The sequence below is a fragment of the Lutzomyia longipalpis genome, chromosome 3, assembly GCF_024334085.1.
Source record: "Lutzomyia longipalpis isolate SR_M1_2022 chromosome 3, ASM2433408v1".
Taxonomy (NCBI): domain Eukaryota; kingdom Metazoa; phylum Arthropoda; class Insecta; order Diptera; family Psychodidae; genus Lutzomyia; species Lutzomyia longipalpis.
The window spans coordinates 3,939,947-3,955,028 of record NC_074709.1 but is presented as its reverse complement, the minus strand read 5'-3'; the positions used below and the strand labels follow the sequence as shown (position 1 = coordinate 3,955,028).

Here is a 15,082-nt window from a genome sequence, read left to right as displayed (position 1 = left end):
AGAGGGTGCTCCCACCCTCACTCATCATGTATTTTTCCTCCAATCTATTGTGGGGAAAATTATGCGAAACAGATGTTGGGTTCTACGCACTTTCCACGGGAAAAATGAGATTCCGTGGATTACAAAGACAAACTGAGGATTTTTAAAACAGGTCCACTTTATTGAGCAAAGCTCTTAAGGAAATTTGCATTCAATCTTTCCAAAATAAGGTTGAGAATTTTAGTAAGAAACTAATTTTATTTAATTTCATTAATTCAGATTTGAAAGTCTTCTAGAAAAGACAATTCTTAACCAAAATTATTATTTGTAGTATCAAAGAACGGAGGTTACCAAGCTGAAAGTCACATTTTTGCTTCTCTTTAAAAAATAATCTCTCACAGACATTGAAGAAAGAATGTCAGTCAGTGCGGAGGCAAAAAAAAATGAAAATTCATCTCCACCTACACTTGTTTTAATTATAGAATATTTCCGTGCAAGATAAATTTGATTTGCCACGGCATTGAGGACCACGTGCAGAAAAATACCTCAATACGTGTTCAGTGGAAGAGGTTTTAAAGCAAGGAAAATGTATAATACGGAAAGATAAGTTCTTGGTTCGAGGAGGGCGGTTGTGCTGTAATTCAGTAGAATTCTCACGGTGAAGTTCTTTTTTTAAGGTAAGCATAGAGCAGGAGATTCTGCGGTATCGGTATATTCTGTGGTGAATCGTTGTTTGGACAGTACAGTGAAAAAGGGAAACAATTTTAGCATTCTTCGTGCAGAAAGCGACAAAAGGTGCTTTTGGAATTCATGAATCAGTGTTTTTACACCCCTTAGTGACTTAAATTATATTTTCTTTTAATTAAAATGTAAATATGTAATGCAAGAGTTGTGTTGCGAGAAGAGAAATTATGACAATTTTGTTCAAGAAAATAGGAACTTACCCGGAAGTGAAGATAAATCCGTGATTTTGTGAATGAAATTATAAAGAAGCATTTCTTTTTTATTGAATTATGCAAAAAAAATGTTTAAAATTTCAAAGGAAAATTGAAGAGTTTTTCCTTATAAAGTTCAGTTTAGTTTTCCTGCTATTTCTTCGCACACAATTGCGTATACTTACTCTCTCGGTGTAATAAATGGGATTTTCCATCTAATAAATACACCCCTGTGCTCTATATAGTGTGGAAAAAAAAATGCGAAAATTTAATTTCATTCACAAACTGGGGGATGCTGGTTTTTTCCTCGACTTTGTCCCACAAAGTAGGTGAAGAAAAACAGGAAACAAGGAATGAAAAGTTCTCTGAATTCTCCAAGAAACCACCCCATAATGCGACAATTTTTAACCATTATATATTTTCCCATTGCAGAGCTTTTTTTTTTTAGCCAAAATAAGAAGCTTTCACTTTTGTTTATTTTCAAATAGTAAAAAATATAACAAAAAAAGTGGGATAAAAATTCTCAATTTCCTATAATTTGTGCTTTTAATGAGGTTCTGGAGAAATTTTAAAAATTGCCTTGTTATAATATTACTAAAAATACTTTCATGACGTGTCCCATGTAACATTTTTTGGTCGCGGCGACGTAATTTCAGGTCGCGGCAACGTCACGCCACAAGTAACATCGCACCTCGCCGCGACGTAATGGCAACGTAAATGGGGAATTTTTCGACGTCATGGCGACGTAACAACAAGGTCGCAGTTTCGTCGCTGCGACCAGGCATGTGACCACATACGTAACCGCGACGTCGCGGTTACCTCGTTGTTACGTCGTCAAGTAGCGATGACGTTGCCATTACGTTGCGGTTACGTCGCAATTTTTCGCACTGTCTGTCTCTGTTTTTCTCTTGAACATTCAACATTTCTATATTTTCTCTTTCTTTTTCTTTATTTATACCAATGCCATGGTGATGGCGCCATGAGTTATTACAACAAATATCCATACGGAATAATTTCATGGCGACCATCGCGTATATTATTTATTTTTATATGCATTTTTTGGGAAGTCATCACACCCAAAAAATATATGCCAATTTAACTACCGTCGTGAAAAATGATGTAGATTCATTTAATAATGCTCCTTTATTAAAAAATGATAATTTTTAATTATTTTATTGCCATTAAAAATTGAATTTTCTTGATTAATTTTTTTTTATTTTTCTAAAATTAGATTTATATATTCTAAGGTGGAAAAGCTTTAAAATATTGCTCAATATATTATATAAATTGAGAAATAATTTGTTAAAGTTTGCATTGAAATATTTGAATTCCCGCCAAAATAACCGCCGCCAAAAGCCGTCGCCATGACACCCAAAAAAATAAACTTCCATCGTCGCAAAATCCTACGACTTTTGTTGGACATTTCCAACATTACTCCATTTTCAGCTATATTGTTCATATAATAAATTAATTATTTTAGAAAAATCATATTTTTTGTCTTATAAACAATAATTTGGCCAAAATTAATTATTATGAAAAATAAAAAAAAAGCAGAAGTTTTATATTGAGATTTTAGTCGTTAATATGAATAATTCTTTTTGTTGGAGTTTTTAGTTTTGGCAAAATGGTCAATTTTTTGATTATGGGTGAAATTCACCATTCAGACAGTCTTAAGATCTCAAGATTTCTTAAGTTTTCTTAAGAAAAATTTAAGATTTCTTAAGTCAGACTGAATTTTAGGCTAAATGTAATATTTTTTGATGATTTTTAAGATTTTCGATGTCTTAAGACCATCAAGAGCATTTTTTTTAAACTTAAGAATTATAAAATTGTATTTATCAATTTAAAACAAAGAAAATGCATTTTAAGTGTACAAAGAAGCTGTGTTTTTTTGAAGAAAGAATCACAGCTAAAATGTTACTTTTCAAGACAAATTCAAGTGTAGTAAGCTGTTTTTCTTTCATTTTTATAACTTTTTCCGGATAAAGAATAGAACAAACTGACACTCAAAAGCACGGCTAAAAATTATAATAATTTTCCCAAAATAATTTCCAGAGTGATTTTCCTCAAAACACCCCCGGAAAATTCTTCAGAATCATTCAGTGCCCTTTAAGCAAGTATTAAGAATGCTTAAACAATCTTAAGATTGTCATCAGTGCATGATGATTTGATTAAAGCGAATTTTCGCATTTTGTACACTCATAAATGCATTTTCTTTGTTTTAAATTGATAAATACAATTTTCTATTTCTTAAGTTAAAAAAAATGCTCTTGATGGTCTTAAGACATCGAAAATCTTAAAAATCATCAAAAAATATTACATTTAGCTTAAAATTCAGTCTGACTTAAGAAATATTAACTTTTTTCTTTAAAAATCTTTAGTTTTCTTAACTTTTCTTTAAAAAATCTTAAGTTTTCTTAAGAAATCTTAAGTTTTTCTTGAGAAATCTTAAGAAATCTTCTGTCTGAATGGTGAATTTCACCTTATATTTGGTAAACGTTTCGGTTATTTTGAACAAAAATTGGTGGTACACAGAAGCTGTGCTATTCTTTTCTTCGAAAGAATCACAGATAAGAGTGATTATATTTGGCAAAAGATGGACAATTGATTCCACTTATGTTTGGAAAGGAATTCTTTTTTTTTTTTTTTTGAAAATAAAAATTGGTTACGTGGAATATTGGAGAAATGGGAAGCGAAAGAAAAGTTCACTTCCGGAATCTCGCGAGTTTCTTCGTAGGAAAATGGATTAAATATATAATGTTAAGCTTTCAAAGTGCTTTCATTTTACATAGAAAGGAATTTACTAGAAAAGCTAGAAATTAAGAAAAAAAATCAAAATGTTTTACACCAATAAAACGGGAAAATTCATGTATTTCCCAGCGCTTTTCCGGGAAATGAGAACGATTTTCTTGAGTGTTTGACAATTTCCAATGATAATTTAAAAACAAAATTTGGTTACGCCTTAACTGTTAAAGAAATTACCGTCATTTAATATCTCTTTACCGTCATTTTGACTAAATTTAATCATAATTTGACCAAACTTTCCGTCACTTTTGCTTTTATTACCTACATTTTTCCAAACTTATCTTAAGCTATTAATACAAAATTAATATTAATATTTAAAAAAAAAATTGTATTAAATAAACAAAATTAACATTTCAAAAAAGCGAAACCTTTAAATAGCGAATCTTAATATATAAAGCTGAAATGTTTGTCTGTCTGTGGCACATGAACTCCTCCGAAACGGCTGGGCCGATCTTGATGAAATTTAGTATGGGGGTAGAGGGGGTCAATACGAGTTGCAAGCGCTATATGGGATTCCGCCCCAACCCCCCATTATAGCGCCCCCACGGAAACATTGATTTTTTCCCATTTTCTACCTGTTGAAGGGTCAGATAACGGGAATTTTTTATTTTAAAAATTTTTCGGGGTACCGTATTATTCATCCCCCCTACTAATATACGCCCCCTTTTATTGCTTAAAATGGAGTTTGCTCACACATGATTGGGGGCTCGGGTTGACTAGTAAATACTATAGAAAAGAAGTACACTCACAGATTGAAAACATATAAATCACCTTTAAATAGCGTTTCGTTTCTTATGGAATATTAGAAAAGATGATTTTAAAATTGAAACTATCAGTAAAAGATTCGGAAAATTTAAAAATTTTTCTACTAAAATGCACCATAATCTAAGAATATTTTTTTCTGGATTTTTATTATATATTTTATTATATATATTTTTTGTAATTTAATACAATTTTGTGAAATAAAATCGAGTTCATTTATTATTTTTGTTTCGAGCCAAATTATTTTTTTTTAAATATTTATTTTCACTTATAATGATTTTTAAGTATTTTTTTCTTTAAAAAGCTATTAAAAATATATTTTAAAATTTTTAATAATAATTATTAGATTTGTCCAATACATTGTCCTGAAATTCCGCAGACAATGTCGGCGAAAGTTCTTTTGCTGGGTGCAATGAGAAAACTCGGTGACATTTCATGTCAAAGATTTTCAATTTCTGCCTTCAGAAGAAGAAATTGATCTATTTTCTTGCTAATTTCCAGCAATGCATGCCATGTAATGCCATGAAACATTGATCCAGATACTCTGGATTCTATGCTACCTCATATTTGTCCACAGCTAGAAGAAAATTCGCTGGGAAATTCCGTATTTATGTGAAGCTTCCCATTGTTTACATTTTTGGGGACGTTGCCGCGAGGTAACCGCTACGTAATAACGTGACGTCGCAAAATTACTAAATTGGTCGCGAAAATTACCAACGAATACATCTTATAATTTTATGCATTTTTAGCTGTATTTACGCCCACGAATCCACTAAAATATCCTTGCTCTCCCATAAAATGAAGATAGAGCAAGTAATTTGATTAAATAATTAAATATTTGGGCTATTTTGGGAAGGTAACAATCTTCCATTGCGAGTGTGGTCGCGGTTACGTCGCAATATGACCATTCGGTTACCATGCATTCATGAGGTCGCGAGATTACCAAATTGGTCACAAATGTTACCATGGGGTATGCTTCATTATTTTTAGCATAATTTATCATTTTTATGCCAACCAATGCATTGAATTATCCTTGCTCTTCTATAAAATGAATATCTAGCAGGTTATTTGATGAAATAATTAAATATTTAGTCAGTTTTTGCAAGGTAACAATAGGTCATTGAGAGTGTGGTCACGGCGACGTTGCGCGCGACCATATTGCGACGTTATGCCTACCATTTGTTCACGACGTCACAAGATTACCAAATTAGTCGCAAAAATGACCAAATGTTCTATTTTGATAAAAAACTAAATTATTGAAGTATTTTTGAGGATAATTTGTATTGGTAATTCATATTTTCTCATTTTATGATATTTACAAGAAAAATTGCATTAGAAATGTGAAAATTTTGTACAATTTGCACAAAAATGTTTTCATGGTAATTTTTGTGACGTAAAGGTTTCGTAACAGCGACGTCGCAGCCGCTACCATATCGGTTGGTAACAAGGCGACGTAAAGGTTACGTCGGCAGAACGTTGTGTGACCAAATCAGCTCTCTGGTGGTCACAAAATGTTACATGGGGTAAAAGCTCTGAAAAGGTATAATTTTGAATTTTATTCCACCAACAAAGCGTGATGTGCATTAAAAATAATTCTCTTGAGTGAAAAGTTTTGTGAACGAACTTTATGCCTTCGGGGAAAGTTTATTTTCGCAAATTGGAAAATTAAAAAGCGTAAATATATAAACATCAATTTTTCCCAAGACTCCTGTGCATTAGCTATGTACTGTACATATAGCCTCCCTAAATATTTGAAATTCGCGTGCTAGCAAAAGATTGGCGTGGGGGGACGATGTGATTAAATGAAATTGAAAATTAATTTTGGCAATAAACGTCATAATTTCACAGCAAACAAGCAGAGAAGAGATGGTATCGCAAAGACTGACTGTAATCTTTGGAAACATAATTAAGAGAGGTGGGATTTCACGTCTAAAACAACATGCCCCAAAATATTGGAAGAAGGTTGAAAGGTCAAATGGGGTGGGGGTCCACTGCATTATTGGAAATTAACTTTTCCAACATGAAAACTTGATATGCTTATTATGTACGTACATGTATGTGTACACAGTACATATTTATAGGTATCAGTCTAATAATACATTGGTTGTATTAAGTATGTAGGTCTAACAGGAAGTCTCCCACAATTCTACTTAAATTTTTTTCATTTTTAAATTAATTTCAAATTCTTTTTCCTTTTTGCAATTTTCTCAATTTTATTTCGTTTAAAAGAAGGAAAAACTTTTCTTGAAATTAACAAGCAGAGAGTACTTCTCAAGAAATCACTCAAAGAACGTACAAAACTGAATATTCCATTAAAGAAAATGATTGACAATTACACAGAAATAATTTACTTTTCCACGAGCTTTTAGCAGGAAAGGAACTTTTCAGAATTACCTTCATATTGATGATTTTAGCATAAAGTTCCGAAAATTTTCTTGTGTGTGTGACAAAGTTTGAGTGAGGAGTTTATGCTAACATTCACCTGTAGGAGGAAGGGTAGTGTAGGCAAGGTATATCATAGAATCAGGGGTCGGGGGTGACCCACCTTTTGCCTGCCATTACTGTTAATTTTGAGAGATTACTCGGTAGTAACGCGGCATCCTTGGGCGCTTCCTTGGGCGGGAAAGGCGGTGCACGGGGAGATATGGAAAATGTTACAAAATTAGTGGCATATTTCCTATTTTGGCTTCACAGTAGCATTATACACATAAACCCCCAGCTAGGAGTTTTCCGTGGGTTCCACGCAGAGCCAGGGAATTACACAACATTCATACAATTTAATTTAATGAGACGCCTAATTATTATTTCAACACGATAACGATGGAGTCCTCCTAATTCCCATTCTCTTCAACAAACTCATTTTATATAGTATATACGTAAAGTGTGGCCCCTTGCGGAAGAATCTTCTCTATACTTTCCTTTGATTATTATATGATTATTCCATGGAGCTAGGAAGTATCTGTGGGTGTGTATGTTTTCACCACACGTTGGAAATAGGGAAATTTACAAATGATGGGGAGAAAAACTGTGTTATTTTAGGGATTCGAGTCACATGTACGGAAAATTAAAATACATCCTTTTTATGTACATATAGAATAGGGAAAACCTACTAGAACATTAACCTGGTTTTGAAGATTATACTGCGGAATAATTAAATTAAATAAAAAAAAAGTTTTATAACAATAAAATTTGTGCAAAAAGATGATAATAAAATAAATATAAATGATAAAAATTACAACTCAATAAAAACTCATGGAGATGCAATGCAATGATTGTTAAAAATCATTTTAAATTTAATTCATCGAATTATATATGTACTTACAACATACCCTCTATGTTTATTATATATTTGTTTTACATCATCATAAAGGGAATGATAAAAAAAAGAAATATTTTTTATATCGAATTGAAGCTTACATCGGATATGTTTACGAATGTTATTTAAAAAAATAAAATGAAATATTTGTATATTGTTATAATAAACAATACTTTAAAATATTATACCTTTATAGAATAAATATTTTTATACCTATAAGGGGTCTATTTGACTGTGAATTTCATCGAAACAATAATAAAAATTACAAATATTTACGTAATTATGGAGATGCATAATTTTTATAGAAAATTTAGGTATAGGTATTTAAAAAAATGAAAAATTATAAAATAAATTATATTAGATCTTCTCTTAATAAATTTTCATTAGAAAAAAATTGTTAGGTATTTTAAAGCAAAAAAACATTCTCTGTAACATTAAATTCTAATACCATAAAATATTCGTTTTGGATAAAATTTATTATTTCGTATCTGGGAGGGTTATTCCATATGAATAAATTAATAGTCATGACCAAAATAATAGTGGATTTCACAGTGCATTTCACATAACTCCATCGAAACATTCCAAATGAGAATTAAAATATTTTCATCCATTATTTTTCTGTTTCATGAACGACGAACTTGTCATTCATTGTTTTTTTTATTTTTTTTTTCCACAACTCTAAATGCATTTTCCATTCATTAAATTGGACATTTTTTCGGTATGGAGTTTTTTTTTAAATCATTTTGCATGGAGGACTTTTAATGGATTTTGAATGAAAAAAAATAGTACAAAATAAGTTTCACAATTTTCACCGTTTTTCCTGTGAAATCATTATAAAAATTTTACATGGTGGAAAGATTTTGTCTGTTTGAGGGGTTTATTATATAAATTCTTTGTTCTATTGAATCACCGCATATTTTATGCGAGCACATTGCATGCTATTCTCACTCACGGCACTTCCTCATTAAATTGCAGGACGGTGCGGTGTATAGTGGTCAGCCTGCACATTCACCAACGGTAGGTGCATCACAAAATTATCCGCAGTCACAATCTTATACGCAGCCACAATCGTACGGCCAGCCACAATCCTACGGCCAGCCGCAATCATATGCGCAGCCGCAGTCGTACGTAGAGCCGCAATCGTATACGCAGCCGCAATCCTATACGCAGCCACAATCCTACACCCAAGCCCAATACCCTAAGGCACCGGTGCAGCAATCACCGCAGCCAGCGCGCCAATTCACAAATCCCGCTCCATCCTTCCTCAATCGTCCCACGGTTGCTCGTGGTTCATCCCCCAGTACCGCAGCCTTTTCAGGTGGTATTGCCCTAGGACAGCAGCCGCAGCCACAGCAATCTCCAGCTTGGCAGCAGCAGCAACAGCAACCGCCAGTTTGGCAACGCGGTGCTTCCCAACCCAGTGCTGCCCCTCTATCTCCCCCAATTGCCCAACTATCCTCTCCTGATCCATCAGCTTCTACCCTCTCCCCAGGCGGCAGTTTTTCACCCACCCCACGTGGCTGGGCTCCCGTAAAAGCGGTCACACCCACGCGATCAGGCTACACGCAGCAGAGCCCCCTTGGGCAAAGCTACGAAGCACCACCACCCTTCGAAGCGGATTCCTATCAGGTACGTTCGGGAATTTCTCACGATGAGGCACACCAGCAAACAATAAAAAGATGGAGAGCTTCTTTGGCTTAATGCCAATCAAAGAGCCTCCGGAAGAGCATCTTTTGCATTTATTCGCATGTGTGGCGACAGAGTTGTAGACGCGCGATGAAAATAGAGTGTTGACTTTTATTGTTTGCATTATGTTAATTGCAAGACATGTCATGGTGATTTTTCATAATAATCACCAATTTATGCATGCGAAAGAGACCTCATTTCATGATTAACCGCTTGGGATCACTGGCATTTTTGCATATCAATCATGAGGGATTTTCTCTTGACATGCGGCAAAACATATAATGGGATGAACGATTAAATTAAATATTCCTTCAAATATAGCTTTTGATATAAAAAAATTGGGGGGAAGGGAACATTATTTCCCTGTTTTAATTCATCATTTATGTAAATAGGCATTCAGTGCATATTTTAGTGTTTTAAATTTTAATTTGTTGAAAGAAAATCATTTAATTATTTTATTGAGTTTATATAGCAGTTACATAGAGTTTATTATAGCATCATCGGCTTCTTTAGGTAAAAAAACAATTGATATATGTAGTTTATGCTGAATTAAAATTCACCTCTTGCTTGAGACGATTTTTTATTAAGGTGTCCTTTAAAACTCTAAAAAAAATATCATAAAATGAAAATTTTTCGAATTTTTTTTTCAAGTAATATGAAAACGATTTATTTAATAAACAAATTTATATTTAGAATTTTCTCATTAATTTCCCATTAGGTATATATTAGCTTTTCCCACACTATATTTAACACTTTATGAAACATTTCTTGCTAAAATACAAACTTGCTTAAAATGAAAATGAGCTTAATGCATATTTCAGCATAAATGCTTCATAAGATTTTAATAAAATGGAATTTGTTAAAAGCAAATGATGAAATTTCTGAAAATTGAATTTACAACTTTAGAAAACTATTTAGCAAAATAAATCTGTTTAAATTAATTTTGTTTGGTAATCAATTTTACTGCAATTGACTTCGCAAGAAGAATAAATCTCTCACTTTTATTCTTCTATATCTTCTCACTTTCAACCAAGTCGTAGTGACAGAATCTATTTATATATTTATATATTCAACAAAATCTCATTACTTAATGAGTCTTTCGACTTCCCTTTTCGCTCTCTTGAGTATTTTAGCTTGATATTTTCCGTGTATAAAATTTGTTTTTCGCTGTTTTGTAAATCTACGCAAAACTTGTTGCATACATCATTAAAATTTATCATAGAGCATCATCAAAAGGAGCCATTGATAGCAATAGAAAAGCATCACTTTGGTAACTCTTGTGGCATTATGCTCTTTTGCTTGGGACAATTCAATGGGATCCCAATCGCAATTATGGCATTTTCCCGCATTTGAGCTCTGACACACACACACACACATGTATGTCCCTTAGAGACAGGAAAATGGGAGAAAAGGTCGAACAAGTCAGATAAATTGGGTGCTCTCATCGTGTTTTTTGCTTTTTGTAGAAAATTCTGAGCGTATCAAAAGTTGAAAGCTTTTTTTTCAATCATTTTTTTAAAATAAATTTTTCATATTTTGCAATGAATTTTGTGCTATGAGTTGTTTTTTGGTAAATGTTTTATGCAATTTATGCAGAATCAGTACCAGACGCAATCCTATCAGACAACTACATCGTATCAGAAGACAACAACTGAGTCGCAGCAACAGCAGCAGCAGTACTACCAACCACAAGGAGTACGTCAGCCAAGTCCGGGTATCATAACACTTCGTACGGAGCTGCCCGTTTCCCAGACACCGGCACCAGTTTACGCATCACAACCTCCGGTCTTCAGTTTCAAAGGTAGGTGATTTACATTTTTTTGTTCGTTTATTAAACTTCTTAAATCAAATTTTCAAATCATTTTCTTTGTATTTTCTTTACAATTATTACCAAAAAAGGAGGCGCCAACATGCGTGGTGACCAGAAGTGGCCTCCCCAGGAGTACAAGGAGCAGGCAGCTGAAGAGAATGCAGCTAGACTGCGTCTCGCAGCTGGACCAGCTTGTCGTCCACGACGTATTAACAAAGTTAATACTTTTAATTTTTAAGAATTCCCATCTGGGTTCTCTATATTTCTCTCCACACTTACCTTTTTCACATCATTTATTCGTTTTATATACTAACACCCATTTGCCACCCTTACTTGGGGAGCTTTTGAGCTTTGACAGAGCTTTCTCAGAAATAAGAAAAAAATTGAAAATTTACTTCAAAATCTGAGGAGGAATTTTACTTTGAAAAAAGTTCTTTGTTCGTTGTTTGTTGCTTTATTTTTGTCCCCATTACACAAGAAGAATTTTTTTAGGTGATGGCTTTGAAAACGTTGCGTGTGGTGATGAACCAGGGTGAATAGGGTGAAAAATATCTTACTCAAAAATTAGGAATTATTTTAAAAATTATTTAATAACACGAAAGGTTCTTTTCAACTATTTTGACGTTTTTTTTGGTGAAACTAATGAGGATTGCTCTTTTGTAGAAATTGTTAAGAATAGTTTGAAAACTATTGTTCTAGGTAGCAATAAATTTTTAGAACACAATGAAAAAATCTTGATGAAGAGAAGAGATATCATATGACCTAATGACCTTAAGGAAAAGAATTAGGGAGGGAACTTACACAGAGATTTGTGAGATAGATTTTCACAAACTTATACGATAAAAAGTTCACTATTTCCTAAAACGTTTTCTTATGAAAATAATAAAATGATTTAAGGGGTAAAAGCTTCTGAAAAATACATAATTAAACTTCTGGAGCTTTTTCATTTTTTCTTAAACACCAAAGCTTATCAAACAGATTAAAGGAAATAAGTCCGTTTGTTTTAAAATTTAAAATAAAACGGAAAATCTTTCAAAATCAAAACAGAAGTTAGAAGAAAATTATGTAATAAATTCTCACCTGTTTAACGGCATTTATCTGCTTACTCGGAAGAGAATAAAGAAATTTCTTAGAAGAATTGCAAGATGACCAATGAACGTCTTAGAATCCCCTTTGATTTTTTGATTTTTTTTCCATTGCAAACTATAAGAGCAAAATGTAACTTTCACAAGCCATTTTGCACAATCTCCTTTGCAGTATGTAGAGCTACACAAATCTTGTCATGCTTGCCTGGAAAAGCATATAAGATTTTTTTGAGGTCTTGTCTGTTTCTTATATAGGAGCTTTTGCTGACAATCGTCTGTGATTCAATCTATCTCTTTAACACATTTTCTTTGCATTCTTCGTGTGATGAACGTCCAAAACATGCACTTCACACAAGTAGTCATTTTGCTTTTACCTGGTGGGTGTATGTGGGGTGACACAACCACCCACAATCTCACAGAGAAAAGCAGCAGTATCTGTGCACGCCATGTCATCCTATATATGTATGTATACAGTACCTCCCCAATGTGAGGGTGGGATTCTTTTCTCCTGCAAATAACCCCCAAAGGGCCACACAAAAGCACACGCAGCGTTTGACAATACAATGTCTTTGCCTGTTGGTACTCTATTGTTGGTCTTTTTTGTAGGATTACACTGCGTTTTTTGCCAAGAACGCCCTCAGTCACAACTACCCTGGTTACAGAGTCCCACCAGGCACACAACACGTCAACGGACAATCTATGATGTAGTGTCTAATTGACAACTCTATTTAGTGGCTGTTGAACCTCTTCTCTTTGTCGTCTACACCCCCACAACTATCTTGACAGAGAAAGATTATATATATTCTCTATATATTTTTTTTGTTTTATTTAAAATCCTCCCTCTACTACCCTTCTTTTTTATTTATTTTTTATTTAATGGGCTAATACCAATTTCTTGTCTCTTTTTTGTTGCTCTTGTGTTAGAAATATAAGACACAGTGTTGAATATTTATTGCAACAGATATTGTATTCTTATATTATGTATACTATATATATTTTAATGTAAACTTTTTTCTTATACTTTTTTTCAATTATTTTTGTATCTTTAACACCAAAGGAAGGGATGAAAAGAAAATATATAATGAGAAATGTTATTGCTTTAAGAGATTGCGCAAAAAATGTGAATAGGATTTAGAAATTTATAAAGGAAAAGAATATTTTTGAAAACTTTGTTTTATGATTTTTTTTTGGTTTTTGATGAAATAAAGAAAAAAGAACAATGAGCCAATAATGTAAAGATATTATGTTCTAACACCAATCAAATATTATTAAAATGAAAACTTTATCCTATTTATGATTGTTGTGACCATTTAAAAAAATGTGTTGAATTTTTTTTCTTTTGAATTGACCATAAAAAACTATTACAATTTAATTAGTGTTTTAATAAAGCAAGGAATCGATAATATTTTTTTTACACCAAAAGTCGTGATTTATTTATCAAAGAAATATTTTTAGGATTTTATATTATTCTTTCGAAAATGCGCGCTCAGTAAAGGAGATTTTTTATTTATTTATTTTTTTGATGTGGTAACGACAATGGTAACAAAATGAGTTGAACTATATAAGAGCATAACAACATGGTGCTGATGACAAACTAATTTTTTCATTTACTTATTTTTTTCTATTAACTGACAAAACGAAAGAAAAGTATATTAGGTCACAAATTACAGCTCGTTATCGATAAGACAGAGAAAATGTAATAATGAAATTTATAAAAGAATTTTCATATTTTAGGATTATTTTTTGTTAATGTTTTTTTTGCATCCTTTGGTGGTCTTTCAAGCACAATTTTCTATACAATGAAGACCACCAATATGGCTTTAGAGATAAAAATTAATAAAATCCGCGTCAAATGCGGAATTTTGCGCTAGAGAGATAATGCGCCCCTAATATTGCAGGATAAATTAACTTTTTGGGGGTGATTATAAAATAAAAAAACTTTAACATCTGAGGACGCAAAAATCATCCTGAAAAAGCTCATCTGCAATTTTTGGATGCATTTTCTCAAAACTCATCAAAAAAAAACTTTTTTCTGTTCCTAGATTAAGTTCCACCAAAATGCTTTTTCACGGGAAAAAGAAATTCCCCATGACGGAGATAATTAAAACAGGAGCATAATTACTAAGTTTATGGGGACTTTCTATGTGGGACGTGTACCACACCGTGGAAAGGCATTTTGGTATGAAAATATAAATTGTTTAAAATGTTTTTGTGCATGATTTTTGCGCTTATGGTGGAAGAATATATATTAAATAAAAAAAAACTCGATATGTAAGGCAAAAAAAATACGAGAAGAATACAAAACAACGTTTGCAAAAAATGAGAAATATTGTAAAAAAAAATATATGATGAAGGGTGTTGAATGTATCAAATAAACTTACAGGTGAACAGCTAGGGGTTGTTTTTCTTTATTATTTGTTATTTAATCTTCATCCAGATGCATGCTGCAGATGAAAAGAATGTTCATCTTGTCAAAAAAAAAAGTTAATTTATGAAAATATCTTGAGAACCACAGCTCTGTGAAGCCTATAAAATGAAATGGAAGAATGCAGTTCAAAAAAATAAGACAGCTCGCTTTTCATTTTCAGTGTAATTTCGAAAGCTTTCTCACCCCTTTGACATCCCAGGGGAGGGAGCGCGTGGGAGTCTCTGGGGGCGAAGAGACAAAGAGAATCGTGAAAAATGATTTCAATACAGGGAAAAG

General features: G+C 32.6%; 1 protein-coding gene across 10 annotated transcripts in view; it reads left to right on the top strand.

The window, feature by feature from the left end:
• LOC129794241 (uncharacterized) overlaps nt 1-14,772 on the top strand; it is a 57,851-nt gene extending 43,079 nt beyond the window's left edge. For 9 of the 10 annotated variants that reach the window (XM_055834932.1, XM_055834935.1, XM_055834936.1 and 6 more), the window contains exons 7-10: nt 8,773-9,426; nt 11,080-11,284; nt 11,383-11,510; nt 12,985-14,772. In XM_055834932.1, coding sequence (XP_055690907.1) covers nt 8,773-9,426; nt 11,080-11,284; nt 11,383-11,510; nt 12,985-13,086 — 1,089 coding nt within the window. In that variant the 3' untranslated portion in view covers nt 13,087-14,772. The remainder of the gene's footprint in view (nt 1-8,772; nt 9,427-11,079; nt 11,285-11,382; nt 11,511-12,984) is intronic. The other variant, XM_055834942.1, reaches the window with a different exon arrangement.
• Nucleotides 14,773-15,082: the final 310 nt, after the last annotated feature.